The sequence below is a fragment of the Sesamum indicum genome, linkage group LG6, assembly GCF_000512975.1.
Source record: "Sesamum indicum cultivar Zhongzhi No. 13 linkage group LG6, S_indicum_v1.0, whole genome shotgun sequence".
Lineage (NCBI taxonomy): Eukaryota > Viridiplantae > Streptophyta > Magnoliopsida > Lamiales > Pedaliaceae > Sesamum > Sesamum indicum.
In genome coordinates this window covers 17,272,846-17,297,827 of record NC_026150.1, presented here as the reverse complement: position 1 = coordinate 17,297,827, position 24,982 = coordinate 17,272,846, and the positions used below count along the sequence as shown (strand labels likewise).

General features: G+C 36.8%; 2 protein-coding genes across 2 annotated transcripts; one reads left to right on the top strand and one right to left on the bottom strand.

Moving 5' to 3' along the window:
• Positions 1,634-3,328, top strand: LOC105164769 (BURP domain protein RD22). Its single transcript, XM_011083527.2, has 3 exons — positions 1,634-1,785; positions 1,890-2,001; positions 2,249-3,328. Exons 1-3 carry the CDS (start codon positions 1,747-1,749, stop codon positions 3,181-3,183), a joined length of 1,086 nt encoding a protein of 361 aa, XP_011081829.1. The 5' UTR covers positions 1,634-1,746; the 3' UTR covers positions 3,184-3,328.
• On the bottom strand, positions 3,462-23,789 carry LOC105165063 (helicase and polymerase-containing protein TEBICHI). The gene is made up of 27 exons (XM_020694719.1): positions 23,665-23,789; positions 22,878-23,323; positions 22,391-22,715; positions 21,442-22,317; positions 19,993-20,057; positions 18,408-18,513; positions 18,122-18,322; positions 17,811-18,011; positions 16,803-16,964; positions 16,485-16,724; positions 16,160-16,372; positions 15,561-15,911; positions 15,223-15,375; positions 14,165-14,392; positions 13,618-13,836; positions 13,427-13,544; positions 12,013-13,190; positions 10,445-10,642; positions 9,690-9,946; positions 8,182-8,371; positions 7,960-8,061; positions 7,484-7,836; positions 6,927-7,035; positions 6,587-6,727; positions 6,076-6,172; positions 5,484-5,623; positions 3,462-3,671 (listed from the first exon to the last, which is right to left on the bottom strand). The coding sequence occupies exons 1-26, from the start codon at positions 23,698-23,700 to the stop codon at positions 5,553-5,555; spliced, it is 6,636 nt and encodes a 2,211-aa protein (XP_020550378.1). The 5' UTR covers positions 23,701-23,789; the 3' UTR covers positions 3,462-3,671; positions 5,484-5,552.

Genomic DNA, 24,982 nt, shown 5'->3' with positions numbered 1-24,982 from the left:
ATACAGATTTATATTTCTGTATTTTGGGCCCTGAAGAATAATAATAATTGGTCTTTTTGGAAACTTCCTAAGTTGCGCTTTCAGATCTGTAAACGTTTCCTTGCGAATTGCAATAATGAGAAGTAAATTGGGATGTGGTAGGTGTTTTAAGTCAAATGGTTTAATTTGACAATAAAGCTGGCTTCATTGGTGCACCTGCACCCATTCTCCACGCAATGTCTATTTTACCCTCCACTTCATACTTTTGATGCCAACTTCTTATCTTCCAACATTAATTTACACATATTTGCAGTTGGCTTTGAAACAAGTAATCATCATCTCTGATGTATACAAAGGGAGAGTGCAAGTGCATGTTTGGTGTATCTCTTTTTTCATCATTTTTTTCACCATTTTTTTATAAATTTAGTATTAACTTATTATTTTATATATATTTTATTAAATAATAAATATTTTATTTTTTAATAATATTTTTAAAAATTTCACACGCATAAGGTGTGCTACAAATTACTAATTTAATAATAAATAACAAAAAAAACCAACAACATTAGTATTACACCTATGAAGTTGAATAGTGGGCATTCTTGAAATTTTGTGGGCACAAAATTAAAAAATATTAAATAAATAATTTCGAATTCCGTAATATAACTTCCAACTTAATTTCTAAATATAGACCCAAATGAATTTTTTTAACAAGTTTAAGAAAACATCAAACAATTCACAACTCATTTGAGTATAAATTCACATAAACAACATCAAATTTTCTTTTATATTTTATTTCACACTCACATTCAAGATTTGAACAAAAAATCTTTCATTGAAAAATTTTGTACCCGAACCACTAAATTGTGGCGCACTCGAAATTTTGGTTAGTTAAGAGTTAAGAGGGAGAAAAATCAATTATTAACTCTCAACTTCCTTCTAAAAACCCTAATAAATTCTTGGTAGTTGTTGGTTTAGAGTTGCACTTGCACCAATCAATCCATTATTGTTGTTTGAATTCTCAAATAGCCACTCACCAAGAATAGGGTGACGCCCCCCTTATTAACTCCCAACTCCAGGTTTTTGTCCTTCTCATATTAAATGAGCGCCGCCCGCACCCCACCTTCATTTTAGGTCTTACTATTTCTTATTTAATCTTAAAATAAATATATTACTCAGAAGAAATTAAATCGATCCTCTAAAATTAGAATAAAATACACAAACATCCTCTGTTTTTCACAAAATTACAGTTAGAACCCTTGAGGCTTTTAATTATCTCTACACCTATATTCAAAGGTAAAGATTACATAAACAAACCCTTAAAGACATTATACTAACACCCTTAAGGGGTATAGCTATAATTTTATAATAAAAAAATATTATTTGTATAATTTAACCTAAGCTCAGATGTTATTTACATAATATACCCTATTATTCAAGCTGCACAAGTAAAATAAAAACATAAAAAAATGAAAAAGAAAAGTCTGGAGTGAGTGCATTGTATTGTATTCAATATTCATACGTATGTTTCATTAAAGGAGATAATGAAAATGCAGTTGGAGTAATTGAGTGGTCATAAATGTCATGGTGATGTGTTACTTTACTCATACACTCCAAGAATTACGTATCCAAATCACACACACACACAGAGACACTCTCCAGTTATAAATAATGGTATAACTCAGCTTACACTCCCCACATCAACCAAACCCTTGTTCTTGTTTTGAGCACCAACTCCTCATCTCTTCTACATTTGTGCATTGCATCATGGAATTCAACTTCCTCCACGTTTTAGCATTTCTTTCTGTGAGTAAATAACTGCACTGCACACTGCACACTCCCCAACCTTTCTACTTTTCAGCTTAGTTTTCGGCTAATAATTAGGAGCTATCTTTCTTAATTTTGATCAGGTGGTAATAGTAGCAACCCATGCAGCACTGCCATCAGAGGATTACTGGAAGTCCGTGTTGCCAAACTCTCCAATGCCTAAAGCTGTAAAAGATGTGTTGCACCCAGCACCTCGTACTACCTCTACTTTACTAATACAGCATGCTTTCCACTCTATAATTTGATGAGTTTAGACAGAAGTGTTCGTTGTAGGTCGACTTTGATCAGACTCAATTTGTTTAAGTTTGAGCAAATCTATAGCAACCACTATAGCTATTTCCTGGACATGCACAATAAAAGTGGAAAATATTAGTCAACTTTGAATCACTTTCTGCACAAAAATTTAATTTGCTACATTTTTTTGCTGCTTGTACCTCTATAGACTGGCTGGATGACAAAAGCACCACCGTTGGGGTAAGCAAGGGCGGAGTGCGCGTTAACACCGGGAGGGGCAAGCCTGGAGGCACTGGTGTGTACGTCGGCCGTGGTGGCGTCGGAGTCCACACTGGCAAACCCGGCAGCCGGACCAATGTAGGCATTGGGAAAGGTGGAGTGAGCGTTGGAACCGGCACCAGAAAGGGTAAACCCGTTTACGTTCGGGTGAAGCCAGGTCCAGATCCCTTCAACTACCTGTATGCTGCTACCGAAACTCAGATGCATGACAACCCAAACGTGGCCCTTTTCTTCTTAGAGAAAGACTTGCACATAGGCAAGCGGATGAGCTTGCGTTTCTCCAAGAGCACAAATGAGGCCACATTTTTGCCCCGCCAAGTTGCTGATTCGATACCCTTCTCCTCGAATAAGCTGCCAGAGATTCTGGACAAGTTCTCAGTGAACCCTGGTTCAGATGAAGCAGAGGCGATCAAGAAAACCATTAAAGAATGCGAGGAGAAAGGCATAAAAGGAGAAGAGAAATTTTGTGCAACTTCTTTAGAGTCCATGGTTGATTTCAGCACCTCCAAGCTAGGTAAAGATGTGGAAGCAATATCAACCAATGCAGAAACTGGACAGAAGAAAGAGTACCATATTGTTGAAGTGAACAGAAGGCCGAGTACGAAAGCAGCGGTGGTCTGCCACAGGCAAGAGTATGCATATGCAGTGTTCTACTGTCATGAGACGGACACAACGGTTGCTTACAAGGTTGAAATGGTGGCAGCCGATGGGTCGAAGGCGGAGGCTGTGGCGGTGTGCCACCGGGACACGGCTGCATGGAACCCCAAGCACTTGGCTTTTCAGGTGCTCAAGGTGAAGCCAGGGACTGTGCCAGTCTGCCATTTTCTACCTGAGGATCACATTGTTTGGATTCCTAGGTACTAGAAAATGAGTTGCTGTTTGCATGATATATATACCTGTGATTTCGATATATGTTAGCATTCTGGATGCTTGGATATCTACTTATATATGTATCTATGTGATGGATATGTATAAATGAATTAAAGGATGATCTTGTTTTTGTGGATCAGTGCAGCTATAATCAAATTAACATTTTCCCAAGTGCATGCAAGGTAATAAACACTCATACTAACAAAAGCGGGTGGAAAGAACTAAGTTGCACTTTTGAAGAAAGTAAAATGCAACAGCTGTCTCACCGTACTGGATGATCCATTTCCCTCCCCATCAAACTGGATGATGCCTGAATTCTGCCAGAAGCATAGGTGAAACCAAACATGAGCAGAAGCTGAAGCATGAAACTTAAGTTCAATGGGGAAAAGGCAACTCCTCAAGAAGGATTGATTTAAGTCCTATTAGCTTCATCCAAGTTTGATTGACTGTGCATGCCTGCTACACAGAGCCAAAAGACACTGCTGCAAGAAATGAAACCAAATGAGGCAAATTAGTTGACAATGTAGAATGAGCGGAAAATATCAATTAAGTTAATTTTTCACCATAAAAGTACTACATGCTTGAAAATGATTCCATCCAGACACTTCTGGCATTCGTACATGGTAAAATCAGGTTTCAAAGGCAGGGTATAAACAACCAGCAATCTCCGTGATATCCTAGACCACTTTCGCTAGTCTTCAAGCATCTTTTACCCACCACATCATGGAAGCCAAAAGCCCATAAGTAGCCGTAGTGATATTCCGAGCACATCCACAAGTTAGTGCCAGTTGGGAGAGTTATCAGGATACATATGGTCCATATTGTTCAAAGTCCATATCCTGGTGTTACTACTACCTCACAGTGCAAAACGTTCTAAGGTCTTGAGTGATAAGAATTTTGGAAACCTAGATTTAATGCATGGAGAAGCAACCACAAATAATTGCTCAGCCATGTCCTTGACAATAGTTTACAGTTCATAAAAAGACACGCTGTTTCTCCTATTAAGTTAACAAACAATCTCAATCTCAGCCTCAATTTGCATCTAATGAACCACTTAATGTTAAAGAGTACAAGGTTACATATCTCAGAAGTTTGTTGGCAGGTCACTCATATGAACTAAATCCTTCCATACATCACCCCAGACACTTGATTTTTATAATCCACAAGTTAAGTTGCAAATCTATGAAAGCAATGGCTAAGATATGCAATGCAAAAAGGGGCAATATTTTACTCCATGTTATTTGCATCCAGCTGGGGTCTCACTACAATAATAACATTTAAAGGGATAACCAGAAGTTGGGACAATGGCGAAAATTAACTGCATCCCAATATTAAACTACAATAGAGATGCTGATAAATTAAACTTCCAGCATCACGAATAAACGTAGACCACAACTCTCCACCCCTATCCCACCACCCCATAAAGGGAAACCTATGAGGAAATCCAGAGCAACTACCAAAAAGTTGCTGTAAGAGAAGTTGATTATCCTTTTCTCCAAATGTACAACTACAACACTAAAAATCAGAATGGAAGACTTTCATAAGAAAGCATGATATATTCACAGATGCCTTGATCAGGAAATTCAAACACAAAGGTAGAGAAAAGCAAGAAGCTCCAGACTTCAAGTGGAGAAATCTCAGAGCACAGGGATTTTGGTACAGCATTTCTGATAACATGTTAAGCAATTAAAGATGGTTCCTAGAAATTGAATACTTGTAATATGGGGGAACATTACTAGTTGATACCGTGACTCAAAGTACCAAAGTGTCACATTTACCATTTTATCATGAAAATTGACTAATTTTATGATTCACAAACTATTAACGCACCTACAAAAACGCCATATACAAAAACTTGGATATGGTGAGAACTTGAAAGCATTTTTTTCTCATTCCTTTGCCCCACTGGGAAAAAGTAAAACTATTGAGGCAAAAACATTTTAAAACCCAAAACCCCTAAGTATCTCATGAACCACATCAAAACATGATAAAGATTTTCTTTTCCTCTCGCGCTCTGAAAATTTCAATCCTTGATTGGAAATGAAAGTAAGCACTTGAAGCACACCAGTTAAGAAAGAATGGACTTGCATTTTCCTTATCCGGTTAACATAGCTTACAGCTGTATTTCCTGCCTTTGTCGTCGAATCAAAAAAAAGGATGGGTTTAGCTGTGTCCTTACGCCGACAATAAAGAAAAACGTACAAAAGTAATAAATATATATATTCGTTACAATATTTCAAATTCATCATTGTATCCTCAGCATTACAGTTTTAACAGCACTTTGAAGTCATTACCTTAGACTGAAATGTTGGCCACATGCAGTTTTCCTCCCGTAAGTGCTATTGAGGTGAGCACATCAAAATCTAAGAATTAGGCTCAAAAGGTTCCAAAGATCCCCATGTTCTCCCGACTTTCAATTTGACAGGCAAAGGAACTGCAAGAGACATAAATTAAGAAACACTCCTGAGAAGAGAATATATCACCCCAAAGATATTATATACTATAGAGAATGTGGAAAACGAGACTTGGATTAAGTTTCTATTGCACATGTCATGAGTGTATATAAAAATGAGGTACGTCATATGTTTCTCCAGGCAATAACTTCTTCACCCCCCACGGAGTAGTGTGTTCAGAGTGATAACTCAATGGTAACTGGTAAGGCAAAGGCATGGGAGAAAGGGATGGAATCTACTATCTTTTAAGGTGAAGTTCCAAACGCCATATCAAAAAGTCAATCTACCTCAAAAGAAATTTAATAAGTAGCAAAACAGAAAGAAGCTCAAAGTTTGGAACATATTGCAACATAATCTTAGGGAAAGCCAAAGCAGGGTCGCATTCCAAGAATTAATTGCTATATAAACATTATTGACTTTTACAACATCATACCAAGAAGTGACACAGCATTTTCCATGCATGTTTGCAGCAACAACCCCGCTTCTTTTACAACAGAAGGATCAGCTTCCAATACTAGTTCATCATGTACCTAATGAACAAAAGTAGAAGGCCCACATGTCATACTGAGAGAAAAATTGGCACAAGAACCAAAGAGCAAATTGTATTGAAGAACTGAGAAAAAAATTCTCAAACCCTATAGCAATAGGAGTTGTAAACCTTCATTCTAACAAATAAAATGCAGTAACCAAAGATATTGTTAAGGGACAGTTATGTTTACATATTTAACTATGTGCAGAAAAGTATCTGATTAACATTTCTATGCAGGACCTTGGTGCACAAGAAAAAACACCTGCACCCCAAATTTTACTGCCAATAAGATCAAGAATTTGGATGATACACCATTCTAAAATCACAAATATTATTTAATTCCCAACTGCAGCTTAGCATAACCTCAACGGAAAATAACCATGAAAAATCCATTGAGTAAGTTTTCACCAATTACCTGGAGAAGGATTCGACAGCGACCTTTAAGAATTTGAACTATTTCAGCATCTATGAAACTAGGACGAGATGCCTCAATGTCCTCACCGATCACATCGTGCAAGCATATCATCGCTATTTTTATTATGTCAGCAGCAGATCCCTGGAAACGTACATTCAGTACCATTGAAAACACACTTCAGCAAACAACCATTAACAAAGAGTAAAAGTAATTTCCATCTCCCTCTCTTGCTTCTCCACCCCAAACATAAGAGCCAAAAAAATTATAATACAGAGAACCCAATGAGGTTATTGTACAATAATCACCAAAAAATAATGATGCAGGTGGCAGAAAAAGGCACCTGACATATAGAATTCACAGCTTGTCTCTGAGCTTTGGATTTTTCTTTACTGTTACCAAATTTAATCTTTTCCAAGAAACGCTTTCGCCCCTTAAGGGTCTCAACATAACTGCAGAACACAGAGGGACGTTATTTCTAGAGGGAAAAAGTATGAGAATAAAAGATATAACCGAAACAAGAATCCTACAATTCATGTGTCAGTACAAGGAATGAAAAATAAATTTTCCAAGAAGTGAGACCTTCATCTCAAATAAATAAGCAAAGATATTAGAAAAGCTAATAAAGAAATCAATGTTCCTTGGGATCAGTTCACTGTCTGAAAAAATCGATAAACGTGGAAAACTCATTTACTGAGGAACATGGATCTAGAAGCCCCACATAAAGTCAGATGAAAAAGAGTGACCAAAAAACTAAAAAGCTGTGGAGTTGCTGCAGCCAACTATACAGATTTAGAGAAGCCATGACCGCTGACCTACATCTCAACATTTCCCTTAGCAGTATTCAATAACAAGACTTTAACACAGACATGTCAAGCATTTGGGCTCTATTGACCTCACCCTTTCTTATAACAAGATGTAACCACTTCCTGAAGCCAAGCAGCAACACCAGGGAAAAGTGTCTTGAAGTTTCGAATTCTTTCAGCAGCTTCATCTGGACTGCAGTCCAACTGTTCTGCCAGTGTGCTAGGTCCCATCCCATAGAGAATTCCATAAACCAGTCTCTTTGTTTGATCTCGCTCTTGCGAGGTCACGCTGGACTCATGTTTCTCACTCCATTTTGCAGCAATCATGGTAAAGACATCACCCTGGGGACTACTCAGGAGCTTAATCAATGGATAATCTTTTGAGAAATGGGCCATAAGTCTAAGCTCAATCTGAGAATAATCCGCAGTTAGAAGCAACCAATCATCCTGCAGCAAGAAAACGAAGTAGAAGCAGCAAATAAATTTAGACCAAGACACCTTCTGAATCAGAGAAAGTTTGAAAAATTAACAATAAAGAATTTAGAGTTTGAAAATCTAAAGTATCTTAACCTGAGTAGGCACAAAGAAATCACGTGCATTAATCTTATAGCAACTACCATCTGATTCCCCATCGTCTTCTTTCATTTTAAACTCAATCATATGCTCAACACACTATGTCCAGGTCATAGATAATATATAACACTGTTTAGTTACTTATGTGAAAGAAAATCAGTAGAAAACGAATGATGAAAACGAACAAACCAAATATCAAAGTGTATATAGAAGGAGGACCTGGAGGTTAGGTTCCTCCATTGAAATTCGGCCAGTTGCCGTTGATGTCTGGAGCCAATGACCATGCAAAGTATACTTCTGAGCCCTCATAGAAAGCCTGGCAAGTGAACAAATGGATCCCAAAGTAGAATTCAAGAGTTTAGCCAACGTCCTGTGCTCTTTAATTACTGGGACAATAGGATGCTCATTCCTGAAAAACATTGAAGATCCTTTAGTCCAACAAACTCCGAAGCAAGCAAGATAGTGGCATCATCAATGCACCCTAATGGCGGGCATCCAAGATTAATAGCTAAGAAGCATCTTCTTCTCTTCATCAATTTCTTCTATAAAATAGTTAAGCACTAATGTGTAACTATTCTCCTTAGCTAAAAGAGAACAACATGCTGAAAAGTAAAATTCAATCCAGAAAAAATGACAACTATGGTAACATCACTATGAAGGAAACGTAGAAAACAGGAGAAAAGTTCATATGTTGCCCATGAGCACCCAATAATGCTTGAGGGAAGATGGAAGCTACTTTCGACACATATGCATGAAAAAATACCAGAAATGTGCCTATCTTTTAAGTGAGAGAGTCTGACTACAATATGATATTCCAACAAGGAACTCAAGAACATTTCTCTCCCACCCTAATCCAACTTGTACGGGGAAAGCATAGAAGCTTCAGGACATTTTTCAGATTACTTGATTATGGCGTCATCAATAGCAAAAAGGGTAAGCAGTCCATAGAAATTAGGAAGGACTTCAATGTTGAATGCATCCTATTCTTAACCAATGTAATGACTCATTTTTCCAAATAAAACTAACTCCATTCGTGCTTGTGAACTTTGTGATTTAAATTCTTTCAAAGTACGTGTGCTCTCAGATTTTTTGGCAAACTCAATGTAGACTAGGTTGATAAAGAAACCTGAAAATAAGACCCCACCGAGTTTCATACTGTAGGATCCTTGACCTTGTCTCAAGATAAATGTCAGAAAAAAAAAATTTATACATTAGATGTCAGCAAAAAGACTAACAATCTGCAGAGTTGTAATTCGGCAATGGAAAAGTAAGAATCTTATGGAAGTAATGCTTAACAGCTGTTAAAACAGTCTACTTTCACTATGCCATTGAACAGTAAATAACTTACAGGTAACAAAACAATGTTTATGCACTTTCCAAAAATGAGCATGCCAGCACTATGCTAAGTAAGAGGTTTCTTCTGCAGTAGTAACTGGTGAAGCAAATATTAGCACCAGGAAGTCAGGAGAAGTGCTGAAAACATAATCAACTGTATGAGAAAAGGGGGAGAGCATCTATAATTTTTTCTCTTTGTACAAAACAACAGAAGTAATGAAATTGCATAAGAGTTGCAAAACTTTAGCATCCAATTTATCAAATATTACTCAATGTATTCAATAAAGGATAACTAAGAATTTACTAATAATCACAAATAAAAAGGTAGTATAGGAAATGTAATGTTGCTCAGGAAGTAATACATCATGATTCAGCTAATCCTCTTTTAGTACCTCAGGACATCCAAGCAATGCTTGTCGGTGCTAGGGTGTTGTTTCCCTGTATAGCCTTCTGGCATTGGCAGCTTCAAGTGTTCATAGAGAATACTAGCTATATCTGCAGGCATCGATAATGAAAATGTCTTGCCAGCTAATTTGTAAGCTTCCCTCTCCAGACACTTGAGTTTTCTTCCGAGGATATGTCGTGCTCTAAGGCATCCTTCCATGTCTACACCTATTCCCCAGATCTCCATATCAGCAAGAACATTGGCCTACAACACAACTGTAACTTTAGCTTTCACATTCAAAAATATTTAACAAGCAATAATGGAAGAGAAAGGACATCAAACCTTAGAATCAGGCGAAATTAGAAGTAAAGAAAATCAAACAACCGGAAAAATAAATGAATGAATGCTAATGACAAGCAGAAATTCTTTATTTTGACTAGAATCTGAATGAAACAACAGTCTAATAAAAGTAATACAACATCCATGTCAACTTTCTTTTGCTTCCTTACAACTTTCTGAATGCAAAACAAATTTATAAAGCCATCTTTTACCATTTTAATCAAAAGCAACAGGTAATGCAGCTTTAACTTGATGAACACAAGTTGTTACTATCTCAAGCAAATTATCAACTTGATACATGATTCGGGTGTTTTTCAGTCTACAGAAACTGTACGAGTAAAAGTTATGTATGTTGTATTAACAAACCCCATAAGAAGACTCTACAACGAGATGGTTAACTTTTCCCTTTCAAAGATTCCTCACCAGTCGAACTTCAATCATCATTAGTGGTTCAACCAGTTCTTCAGATTCCAGTAATTTCCATAGAACAGAAAACAGAGCTCGAGTTTGCGCAACTCTGCGGCAGCAACCATTATGCGCAGCTCTCCGTGTCTGATCCTTCCATCTACCACTTCGATTAGCAGATCCGGCAGCATCACTAGATAACCTTCTTTTAACTTCCTGTCAAGACTATAGCTTAAGAGACCATTTTTAAAATCTGAAACTTTCAAAAGCTAAATGGGCATACAAAGTAATTCTTGGCAAGAAAATCAAGACATATATATTTGTATTGTGTTTTGAAATCACTCAATTGTAGTCCATGGGACTAGGTTTTGCTGAATTATAATGACAAATTTCACATTCGGGTTGAAACATAGAAGTAAATTGATCAGGAACAGGAACAAAATATGCTTTGTTTGGTCCTTCTTTATGGATGAAAAACCCAAATCCCAATGGTGAAAAGTTGGAGTTGGCAAACTTTCACACCATTTCTGGGATACATTCTGCCCAATATCCAAATTTCCAAAATATCTGGTCTCCAATACACCGACACCATTTCTTTCGGTTCCTGTCTCAGTCACATAGTTACCCCATCCCTCCCCCACTCCACCCTACCATTCCCCAAATACAAAACAAATTAAATAGAAAGTCCTACAATCGACAAAGGATCAGACTTGGGGCAGGTTACCCAAACAAGATTATTTTGGACCCAGGTCCCACCCTAGAGCCGAGACGAGTAGGGGTTGGACCTACTAGTCCAACTTCATAATTTTTAAAATATATAAAAAAAATATTTTTTAGAAAAAATGTAATATTACTACAACTTTCTGATACAGGAAAATTATACTAACAAAAAACTAATTGTTTTCAGATTTACATTTACATGTTTTTTTTTAAAAAAAAGTTTAAAAGTTTCAAACATGTTTTTGAATTTATTTATACTAAGAAGTATAAACTATTTATTTAATTTCATGTTATTGATTTATTTTATAAGAATGTAATATTTATGTTTATATGTAATACACTCATTTTTCATATACATTTATATCTATCTCTTTGTGTGTGTACAAATATAGGTCATAAAAATACATATAATATGGAAAAAAAAAAGAAAGAAAAGAAAATAGGAAATATTGGCTCGCTGTGGGTCCATAATCAATACAAAACCCATTGCCATCCCTACCCCAACACACCACAAACTTATCTATCTCCTTTTAAATAATAATATACATTTTATTACAACACAAATTATAAAACTATTTAATGTAACTGTACAAATTATTATTAATTTTAATATACTAAAACCTAACTAATTTCATGTTTTGACAGCACTAATATCATTAACCCACTTGAAGTGAAACAAAACATGAAATTCAACACAATTTGAAAATACAACAAAGTACATTTTCACCAAATCTATCTTCTAAAAACAATCATCCAGACACATTTATATCCTCAAATAAAAAGCTAGGGGAAATTTTTCTACCCTTCTGTAGGCATTCTTTAAAAACATCTTCAGAACAAAATCAAATCGGAACATAAAAACTTACCTTCTCCAGATTAGGATAGGAACTTCTCTCCTCATCAGGTGCAAGGATCCATGCCACTACACACATATCAATTGCAAACCTCATATGGACAGGGGAAAACATAAAATAAGAATTGTCGATAAGATCCAGACCCAAACTTTTGATTCCACCATGCAGGTTGCTAAATTTGTGAATGGGAACAGCAGGATTCTTAAGCACCTGAATCTGGACCTTTAAATTCCAAGTAAACTTCCTGACATCCTTTTTCCCCATTATAATCCCAATCCTACTCCATCGCTTCTTGGCGATCTCCACCTGCAGCTTTGGTGGTACAACATCCTTGCTACCTGTAGCATGCCCATTTCCTTGGCTAGAACAGCGGAATATGTCCTTCGGAATATTTAAGTAATACACAGGAGTATTTTCCCAGCAAATGGCTATACCGTGTATTTCAAAAGGAGCAATAGAGTTCAACTCAGATTTTTTAGTAAAATGGATATCGAAAAAGAACTCTTTAGTTGCATCCCAGAGATCCAAGAAAGATTCGAGCCCACCTGGAATACTCATTGCATTCACAGGGCCCTTTTCAAATGAATTTTGTATGCTTCCCGTGCATATATTTTTTCTTTTAGGTTGCTGTTGCCCAACATGATCCAGATGCTCATTTGACTGATTTCTAATATCACCAACATCTGTTAATGGATGAGAGGTGGATCTATTCATACCAATACAATTAGCCGTAATACTTGGCATGTTGTTAAGGGTATTAGCCCATTCTTCAAGTAAAACAGGCTTTTCAACAAGAATTTCACTTTTTGCATTTCCAGCTGAATTTTCCTTCTCTGAAGATGCAAAGCCAACTGCTGGAGTGTCTGTAGATTTATCTTCCTTAGTTTCTGAAATAACTCCTGCGATTTCGCATCTATCCCCAGATGATGGTTCACTTAACATATTATTTGAGTGCCGAGGAACTGCATTCTTACTTGTGGCCTCCTCCCCTGGAGAGAATGCTGATTCTTTCTGAGATCCAGTAGCAACAGATAATAGTGGACGACAGATCTGTGGAACATCGAGTCCAAGAGATTTGAAGGCCGAAAATGCAGCAACTCTTGCCTCTTCAGCTTTGTCCAGAACGATTTTGCGGGCGCCATTTTTTATCCTCTTGGCAACTCCCATTTGTAGTTTCCTTTGTGCTGAGCCTTCCATGGCCATGAAGGGAATTGAGCCAAATTAGATATTATTTATCAGACATCTACATAATACAGTGAAACAGAAGGAATTGGTGCATCTACAATACTCATGCTCTTCTACCAATTTGGGGGGGAGGGGGGGGGGGTGAAATCTTACCATGTTCACTCCAGGAAGAAGATTCAAAAAGTGCTTTTGCAATTTCAGGAATAGGGGGGGGGGGGGGGGGGGGGGGATGAAATCTTACCATGTTCACTCCAGGAAGAAGATTCAAAAAGTGCTTTTGCAATTTCAGGAATAGATGCTTCAGCAATAGCTTGCGGTGTTCGTAGACCAGCCTTGTAAAGCGCTCTAGCACGTGAACCCTAAATGTTGATATAACAGGTAAGATATTTAATCTAAAATTATAGGAATCAAAACGTCAGATCGATTTCACACCTTAATATAAGGAATGGAAGTAAGTTCCACAATCTCTGCTCTAACTCCAAATGAAACACGATTTTGGAATTTGCCAACCAAACTTTCCAGGTCATTCCAACCAAGCTTCTCACAGAATACTGAAACCATAGATGCAAACCTTCCAGCATTTTCTTGTAAAGCCTGGACCATGCCTCTAGCAACTTTGAAGCCTTCACAAACCTCACCCACAGGTATTTCCTACAGTCCAGCATCCCAAAATATCCAATGCCTTAATAATATCATGGTAAAAGCAACTTGTCCACGATAAGAATACACGGTCAAAGGCGGCCAAATACTTCAGGCAAATTAAAAGTATGAGACTCCTGGGTTCATTTTAAGGATATTTAAGAAGTAAAGGACTTTAAAAATGGAGAGCTACCTTCCATCACATCCATATCCTCATTCACGTAAAACTTTCATGGAAATTGCAGAAGTATAACAAAGAGTAAATCATCAAAACACTAAAGAATGGAGCAATGGGAGGGGAGACGCAGGGTTGATATAACATGGTATGAAACAAATTTACCTGCACAAGACGTGACAAGATAAGAGCAACATAGAACCGTCTACACACTCTAAGAATTTGATCATCTGTGAGAATTCCATGGGTTGACATCCCAAGTCTATGATCAAATTTTCCCTGAAAGCCTTTGGTATTATCCTTTGATTTTGATCTATGTGATGCTCTAGGAGGCGCGCCATGAGCCATGCGCATCAAAAAGGGTTCTTGTACTCCAACTCGATTGCCAACGGACTGCACTCGTAAAGGGTCATAACAACATGGTCATGTATAATTTAGGTTGCTTCAATTAAAGTATGTCCTGTCAGATATCTACAACCAAGCAAAACTATAAATTGTCTCAATGCTATAGTTTTCTAGTTCTAATTCCTGGCTACTCAGTTTTTGCATCCTGAAATAAAACAATAAAACATAGTCGATTGATACTTGATTTTAGTTTCAATTGTCAGGATCAGGAATCCTCAGATAAGACTGTTTACTTTAGAGACAAAAGGATTCACACATCTCAAGGATCCCGATCTTGAAATCTCAAGAACTCTTTAAAATCAAGATGGGTAAGATCTTTGAGCAGCCACAAACTTTTCTGAAAACTACATAATCTTGAGTAATATTGCATGGTAGAGATGCAAAACAAAACAGCCCTCCATTACCATCTCTGGTGACACAATTATTTCAAGAGCCATAATCAACTCCTCTTCTAACTTTTATTAATAAAATATTCAACCAAGACAAAAAAAAAATTATCTCCTTTGAATGATAGGTGGCTCCAGCTGAAGTTAATGAGTAATGTGTCTAAATGAAACGTGCATCTTGGTTTACATAAAACATAAGAATATTTAAAAACAACAGAACAATATAAATGTATTAAGAGATACATGAATTATGTACTAGCAAATATGAGTGAAAGAGTTCACAACAGGAAAATCGATAAGAATAAACAATAACTTTGATGCATATATAATTCTAAAAAATGTTCTACAAGTCTGTAACCAGCATTCAACAACTTCAGCTGAAAATTCTTCAATGGAATATCATACCAAAAAGAGGATATATAAACCAAGTACCTGGTCCAGAGAAGATAGTTGCATAAATCTCTCATAATAGAGCTCCCAGTCTGGTTCCACATCAACATTAATGGGAGTTACCAAGTATACCAAATGCAAATCTGACGCCAAGACAAAACCTTCTCTTGCCCTCATGAGATCATCCAGAACTATCTACATGGTAATCAAAGTGCACTTATTGTGTAAATTGTCTGCTGTTTAAAATAAGCACGGTTCATATAATGTTGAGATAAAAAAATCACAAATAGGACCTGGTCAAAGTAAGCAATTAATAACTTATAGATACAATTATAAAAGTGTCATGCATATAACAAGAAGGAACAGCCTGAGATATTTACAAGTGATTCCTCTGGACAGAGAGAACTTCCAAAAGACGCACGGCCAAGGGGAGTAGAGGTGTATAACTTAGTCTCCTCACTCCATTCTAGGAACTTTTTATGGCATAACCATCGAAGTGCATCTTGCGCTGATTTCACAACATCTTCAAAAGGTTTTGTTGAATTGAGAAGAGTACACCTAACATATCGATGAATATCACTAGCAGTTTGAACAATTCCTCCAGCAACAACCTCGAGAATTGCATGGGTCATCCCATTCCTATCTTCTGACAAGCAAGAATAAAGTGGAGGACAACTGTCATTAAGGATTGCCAGTATTTTCTTGGTTTCCTCTGGCTTGCAAATTAACACCTGTTAGGTAATTTGAAAATTGTTATTATGAACATGATGTACCTGAAGAAGAAGATTGACTTTATTGCCAATTTTCAGCCAAAAACAAATAGCAGTAAAAATAGATTCACTTTTTAAAATTATAAAAAATTATTACTTAGGCAGGAACGATGGCAAGTGCTAGAAAAAAGAGTTGAAACTTGTGATGTGTACCAAACAATTGGGACAAAGGAAGAGAAAAGGCTACAAATAAGAAAAATCAGGCTTACACTCTCTCCCTTCGTGTCTATGCCAGTCCGACCTGCCCGTCCAGCCATTTGCCTGTACCTTGTCCCGTCAATAAAATCACGTCCAATGCGTGGCTGTCTGAATATAACTCTCCGGGCAGGCAGATTAACCCCAGCTGCTAGAGTTGATGTAGCAGTCAAGACACGTACAAGTCCTTTCCGGTAACATGTTTCAACAGTCTCCCTTTCCTCGACCTTTTCTAGAAAAGGACTGTGTGAGTGTTGTATATATAGTGAATAAGCATCACTTAGAGATTTCATACATACTGCTCAAGAAGACAAAGGCAACGAGATGTCACTGACATACCGTGAGCCCAGCATGATGGTAGGCAACTCCACAAGGAAGAGTTTCTTCTAGTATAGGATCCAATCCAGCAGGGGATCTTCGCAACGAGTCAATAGCAAAAGCAACATCAAAAGGCTCACCTTGCTCAGCACAAGGGCTTACAGAAAACCTTTTGAGATACTTTGCAATATGCCTAGCAGTGGATTCACACCCTTTCCGACTGGAACAAAATATTAACACTGAGTGACCTTCTTGGACAACCTAATATGGTTCAAAAACCTCATTGTTAATCGACCAAAAGCAAGACAAAACTTAGTGAAAACGTAGAGAAGAGCGGACCTCATTGCAAAGTTCAACTATATGATCCGGATCTTTACCACCAAGCTCAGCCACTTTCGGCAATGTCCTAACAACTTCCATTTCTTTGTTATAAATTGTGGTGCCAATTTTGATGTATTCCTCCAATGGAACAGGCCGAAAGTCTGTCTCATAAAGAGCTGCCTTCAAGAAAGAAAAAGAAAATAAAAAAGAATAAATGGCAGATCATCAGTTACATATGTACATGCAGGAACTCACATAATGCATGACTAAGAATTACTGACTTTCAGAAAGTCCCATAAAGCAAGATTAAAGAGATTATGTTTTCCAACAAAATAAGTGGAAAACGTGAAAGCCAATAATCAGAAACATAATTTTTAAAATAAAATGTCATCATTAAACAGATCTCTGAACTAGATGGGTTTTGCATACTTGCTTCTCCAGTAAACTAGATAGGTCTAACGCCTTACTTCTCCAGTTACAAAATGGCGACCCACTTTTCACCAAGAAAAGACATAAAACGTCACCTATATCCATATTTCTTAACTCTGAAAAATAATTGACGCATTATCATTGAATAGTGTTTAGCATCAAGTTTTAAGAAAGAGATCTCACAGGTGAATTCCTTAAACAAATAGAACCAACCTATCCATCTCTGAGAAGCAAAATATTACATTTATACTCTAATTGCTTAGTACTAAGTTGCACTTTGGCCCCATAGGATGGGAGGATATGAAACTCCAATCCTCATGCCAGAGCTAACGGCCACATGATTTTTCAGGAGTGAAGTAAAATAATCACATTCAAAATGAACTGCAAATGTTGGCATCATTATTACACAATCTTTTAACTTTTTCAGCAGCATTTGCTGGTTCAGGTCAACTGGTACTCAGTTAGTCCATGTAAAATAGTTCAGGAATTTTACATGGTCACTTGACACTCCAACCTAAATTAATTAAATAGCTGAAACATTTAAATCTTGCATCTTCAGCAACTGGGTAACAGTTTCAATAAATGTGAAACACTTACTTGAAGCCAATCAGCAACTGCTGCCACATTTGGTAGCGTAGCACTCATGCCAACAATTTGGAGACCATTAGCAGGATCAAATTTTCCACTACTCGTCCCTGAACTTTCTCCACTAGAAGAGTCAACGTTGCCTTCACCAGCTGCATAGCGAAGCTTCGTCAACATGAGTTCCAAGAGATAACCCCTACTCTGATCACCGACCTACCATTACCCAAAATATCATTCCAGATGCAAGAATGAGAATCAGTAAACATATGTAAAGTGACCAGCAGCAAATGGGACAAAAAAAAAAACTAAAGCAAGTTTGATACCATGTGCAGTTCATCAATTACAATGGTACCGAGCTCGGATAAACGGCCTTCTTCTAGTAACCTGTTAATCAAACAATTTGCTTTCTCAATGGTGCAGACAGCCACAGATGTATCCTTGGGAAGAGTGCCACCTCCTTGATTTCCGTAAAAACTTCGAACATGCTTATCTAATGGTTCTAAAAGAGCTTCAAGGTGTTCGGCCTGCAGTTTCCAGTGTGAGGTTCAAGCATAAGACAAGAATCAAAAGGTGTCCAACTGTCCTCTAAAAGCAAAGAAACAAGCACACCTTTTCCGTGCAGATAGATACATATGGAAGTACAAGAAGTGCAATTTTTCCGGTTGCTAAAACCCTCCGTAGCATCAATATCTCAGCAACAAAACTTTTACCAGCACTATGACACACAAAGAAAAAGGTTAACTGGCCAACCACAGCATCCATGAATGTAGTAGGGTCCTATTGCAAGACAAAGGAGCCAACTCAAGAGACAAACATAAAATGCATTATAAAATCAGTCAACATGAATCATGGCAAAAATGGTGTGCTCATTATCTTCAGAAAGAACTGATTTGAGTGGCAAAACCAAAACCGGCTGTTGCAAATCTTAAGGTGCATATCAAGCAAAGACAGTCTTTACAACATTTACTCGGGTTTCTACGTATAGGTTGTCCATTCTAGAGATGCAAAACACAAACATGCAATCCACTTCATTAGAAAGATACTGTATTAACCACTGCACTTGAGTACTTCGCACGACTTAATTCATTGGAATAAGTGAATAATGTCATCGGAGAAGCTTGAAACTTCTCAGTGGTAACTTGAGCATCTGGCTTCTAAAATCCTAAGGTGTGAGTGATTCTCCACTTAGAAAAGCTGTGAAATGTCAGTATATAAATGACATGAGGGAGTGGAATTGCCTTTGGAACAACTTCAGTATCTTGTGGAACTGGCTTGACTGATTACTTTTAAGTCAAAGGCAACCCATTTCAAGTTTCAATTTGGTGTTTCCGGTTTCAATTTTTCATTCTAAAATTCCTTGGACTCAGATTTGATGATTTACCCTTCATAATCTCATTGAATTTCCTGGTATTTACACAAACATAAACATTATAAAGACTAGAAATCCGAATACTCTTACATTGTTGTCGCTAAAGTGGAATTCAGAAAACCAACTAGTCCAGAAGTTATTCATGCTTTAGAAAATATCTCCAAAAAAAGCTAAATAATCTTCAATGCCTCGAATAGTTCATGTCGATATTTCATCAAGTTCTAGGAAAATGTATAAGCAAGCTCCATTTCTTTATAAACACAAGAAAGGCACTACAGGAATAGACAACACCATTTGACTGTGCAGTTACCATAATTTTTAGCATGTTATTTTAAATTCCGGTACTGTAGAAAATTATTATGTTTTTTGCTGACGAAAAATTACTAATTCAAGACCAGACCTCACGCAACTGGATAGAGTTCAATTATTGTGATTAATTTTTCAAAGATACCATTTACAAATTCAAGATAAAAATTTAAGACAAATAAATTTGTTCATGTAGACTTTACTTAATCTGCACAGAAAAGTGCCTTGCTCAAATACTTGAAGGACTAATGATGGTTAACAAAATAAGCATTGGTGAACTATGGCGGCATATATTTTGATAACAATGATGGTTAACAAAATATATGAAATGAAAATCTTGAAAGAGATATTTTCAGGAAAATTTTATTGCTTTAACATCTCAAAGATTACTTTAAGCACAGGTGACAGTTAGTGCTAATATTTGATCAGCAGTGCTGCTTAATGAAACAATAACACAAAAAAAAAATTACTAAAAGAAAATGCAAAACTTATAAAAATTGTACAAGTATTTTAGATTACCTTGTAGATGCTGAGTAAACAAGATTCCTATTATGCAATACACCATCCACCTGAAGGCAGTCAACCTGAAAAATGGGACAATTTTTTTATTTAAACAAGAAAACAAGAGAGCTACACTTTTGCAAAAGATTAAGCTGCTGGATCCCAAATTTCTATCACATATTATAGCAAGTGCTTCCTCCAAACCTTATTTTCCATCTTTACTTTTAATATCAGGATGCACCGTGATTTTGGAAAAGGCCGACATGCAATTCATGAAAACCCTGATTACCACCTTGAACAAATAGTAAAAGTAGGTAGCAACTACATAGAAGGGCCACAAATTAAATTTGAGAGGAATAAAATGTGAAGGCACTCTTCACTAAAACTAGTGAAAGATCATCACTTGCAAGTGTAGAATTTTTATGTCTATGTGTAAATGCCATCACATTGTGCCCTGCCCACAATAGACAATTGCAATTAATGTTCCCAAAGGTATTGGGCTGTGCCAAATAAACTGATTGGAAAGAAGTCAAAAATGTTGATATGTACAACAGAAGGTGAACTCAAATGTAAAAGGCAAGAATCGGCATAACATTACAAATTTTGGAATTCAAGAATGATCTGCAATGCTTCACACAGTGAGAACAAGAATAACAGACAGATAACCAGAGAGAAGGAACGTTGTATCAAAACGTCAATAATCCTTGCAGCAAAAATATATTTAGTACATGAAAATTCCAATCAGCCACCAGATCAGAATTCAAGCCTACAAAATAAATATCAAGAAGCATCGTAGACAGCAAACAACAATAATGATTAATTGCTGAGTTTGAAATAAAGTGTGCAGGATACAACAAGAAGCAGGAGCTGCTGAGAAGACTGGTCCTATATTATCCAAGGAGCAGCCCTACAGGATTCACAGGTGAAGCTCTCGGTGCAGGTGTAATTTAAAGCTAAGCAGGCACACACATGAATGCAATGTTTCTCCATTGCAGTTGCAAGTTTCAGTTGCTCAAAACTAAATATAATTATTCCCATCAACTATTTCCCAACTTCGGAGCAGTTATAATGTCTCATTAAATGAGCTGTAACTAACTGCACCCAAAGCAGTAAACATAGGCCTACCTCCAGCAAAATTCCAGGACTGCTGCCAAGACTGACTTAGATAGAGCATGGTGCACAAACTGTGAAATGATTGTATAGACCTAATCTTGTATAAATCGCTAACACTGAATTTAGTATTTCATCTAACTTCTGAACTATCTCTACCTTCCAACATCAGAAAAACGATGAAACAAAAATGTTTGCTCCCTAAAGCTAAGAACTCAAGTTATCATGAAACAGCGCAATCACTGAAGAACTCTGATCTAGTTTTAAAAGTTAAAGTAGATCAAATCATACGTGAAAATAATTACAAATCCCCAATTTCATAAAGAAGATAGAATCATCCAAAGGTGAACGAGATACCTGCCACGGATACAGTTTTGATATACCCTTTTTGTTGTATATTTTGCATATTTCTGGAGGAAGCCAATTGCTGAGATCCAAGCAATCCCTTATTGAAGAAGAACTTGCCGGAGTATAATTGCTTTTGCATTCATGAATAGCAGCAACCTTATTATACTCTCTATCCGGTGTAGTAGATGCAAAATTGTGGCTATCTTGATTCAAATGATCCTCACTTCTTTTGGAAATAAGGCATTTAAATGCTGTTCCATGGGCATCAAGAATTTCATTCATTTGATCTTTAGGCCGAATGCACATTCCTATATTGTTTCCCAAGCTGGTATGATTGATAGAGGCAAGCGGGTTCTCGTTGCTTGTTAAATTGCCAGGTTTGCTACTGTTAGCATCAACGGGTATGTCCTTGCCAGATGTTTTTGCTTCAAAAATGAAGTCAAAGTGCTTCACAGGTAAAGGTGACACTTCTTTGTCCAATTCTTTTCCATGAGCGCCTCCGGCAGAACCAGTACCAAAATCAGAAACTGTATCTTTAACTCCATCCACAGTGCAGTTTAAAAGACTGCTAGGCGCTCCATTTTTCACATTGTTCGAACTATAAGTTCTGTAATCAAACTTCAGAGGTTCGCTATTTTCAGCAACACAGGAGGAAAGACCATTACTTGGAGCAAGCAGCTCATCAGCAACTAGAATAGCTTCATTCCAAAATGCTTCTCCAGGAGAAAACAAGGAGCTCCCTCTTGTTGATGGAGGAGTTTCTCCATCTCTAAGTCTTGTTGTGAAAGAACCAGGTGTTTCACATTCAGCTCTACAAGGAGCAGATGTGTAAATGCATTTTCTCAAACTTCCTTGTGATGCAAAGGAATGATTGGACACAATAGCCTGTCAAAATGTACGATGAAATTATCAGAAAATATCTGATATAACATATTAATGAGTTTTACAGGATATTTACCTTTTGCAAACAATCTGAATCAATATCTCCAATTCCATTCACAACTTCAGATTGGATGGCCTTGGGAGATGAAATGGACTTGTCTCCAGTGTTGGATTGATTCCCATCATTCGCACAATGCCTTCTTTGAGATGATTTTTCTTCAGACTGGAAGACCTTGGGAGAGGAAATGGATTTGTCACCAATGTTGGATTGATTCCCATCATTCGCACAATGCCTTCTCTTAGATGATTTCTCCTCTAGATGAGAGGCAGATGAGCTACTATGTCTTTTACCTGCATTCTCCTTTGTTTCTGATGGTAAACTCACACTCGATTTTAACTCACTGCAAAATACCATGGAAAGAATAGTGGTCTCTCATCCACGAGGACAAAGATAATCAACTCATAAATCACATCCAAAGGTAAGGAGATAAATCTTTTTTTGATTTCTGCATGTGTTGTAAAAAAGTTAGCCCATCATAGGGTAAAAAACGGACAGACAGTACCTGCAATACAGTGACAAAAAGCCTGTGGCAAACTCCTTCAGTTCAGAAATTTGTACAGGATTCTCAGTTTGTGAATTATCCTTCTCAGTACCGTTTGTTCCAACACTACCAATATCAGAGAATACTTCAGATTTTAAGCCCTGAGCAAACCCAGAAGCTTCAGGACTTTGTGGTAGCCGTCGACAGGGATACTCATCTTCATCCTTAGATGACATTCCAGTGTCCAGAATCAAACTTCTCTGAATGGGAACCAGCCTAGTATTTTGATCACAAACAGAGTTCAAAGACTTGGCAGGTGCATGGTCAGTCTTTGATGTCTCCAAATAGCTCTCCAAAGAACCTTTTGCACTAGGCGAGCCTTCAATTTGGTTTCTTGATTTTTTTCCCAGTCCCCCAGATTTTGAAGCCGGCGAAAGAATCTTCCTCTTCTTTTTAGAAGAAAAGAACTGCACATTGCCAATAGATTCCAAAATATATAGTAATTAATCTTTATCAATAAATCCTAACTTCACCTGAACGCCCCGACCGAGAAACAACTCCTCTCGATCGAGAAACCAAGAAACGAAGTTTCCAGTCACATTGCATTTCACTAATCCCGAAAGCATATAGATTAACACTAATTTTAGCAGCCCATTTGAAATAAAACACTCCCGAATAAAACATTGAGACTGACATTTTTATTCGTCAAAATGAATATACCACACGCAAAAATATCCAAAAAATAATGCAAGCAAGCACCAGAGAGTAATGGGATCCCAAAACAATAGGCATTAAATGGATGGAAAACCTGATCGATGCGGCCACGAGGAGAATCAGAAGCCATGGCTGGACTTGTCCGCGCCCTTAAACGATTTTCTTAAGATACCGTCTTCTCTATTTCGTCCGTTGTATTGAGATTGCTTAAAAGCGGGCAGATGCTCTACTTTTACATGAGGGGAGGGAGAGCACAGTGAGCAAAGGGCATTCAAAATTTTGTTCAGTTATTTGCAACGGCACCCACGGAACTTTCATTTATTTCGATTTGCTCCCCGTTGTCTTGTTATTTAAATATCACTTCTTTTTCCACTTTTATTTTAATTTAGGGTCAATTACAGCTACCTCCCATAAAGTTTGGCATAATTATAAATGATCATTTTTTAAAAAATTACAAACACTCCTCTCAAATATAAAATAATTATGCAGCCCCTTGACAGTGAAGTTGACGTTCTACTTTACAATTGCTGAAATTTTTTTAAAAAAAAAAAAAGTACTTTTGAGGACGGGTAAATTAAATAATCTTTAGGGAATATTATCCATAAAAGTATTTTAAAAATTTTCAAAAACTATATAAAATTATGATTTATAATTTAAAATAGCATTTTAGTAATTTCACCATAAAGTTTTTATGAAAACCTAACTGAGGTTAATGAGATGGACTCATTGTTAAGTGGACACTAAAATCAAATGGAGTATCTATAATTTTTTAAACAATAAAATCTTTATAATTATACAAAACATTAGGATAAGTGTAGTGTAGCATTCAATTTATTTAACCTTTTTTCCTCTTCAACTGCAAGTTTCATCTTCCCTTATTTACATACTTTCATTTCCACATTAATACTTATAATACTTTAGTTATTTTTAGTATATTCTCAATATTTCCTTATTTATTGGAAGAAATATAAAGATTTATATAAATTATATATACATAATCTAAAAATATTATGCACAATTACTGATTGACCCTCATTACTAATACATATTAGTCTGGAGGTTGATGTGGGTATACGATCGGTTTGGTTAGATCCAAGACTAGCCTTGACGTGGGTATGGGGTGGATTTAGTTGAACTTTAAATCCACACAGAGAAGTTAAAAGTTTGACTCGAGCACATGCAAATTCAATTCGAAATTTATAATTGACGGGTTTGATATGACAATTTATTTTTTTTCGTTTTTAAGAAAATAAAATTATTGTAAATTTAGTTGTGCCATTGAGATGACTATGTAAGTTCGAATTTGCAATGAACCATGTCGTTATCTAGAGTTATTGTTTGTACACAATTATTGAGGCAAAATTATTGAACCTCACAGCCTAAAAATCATTATGTTGCATGCCCACTCACTC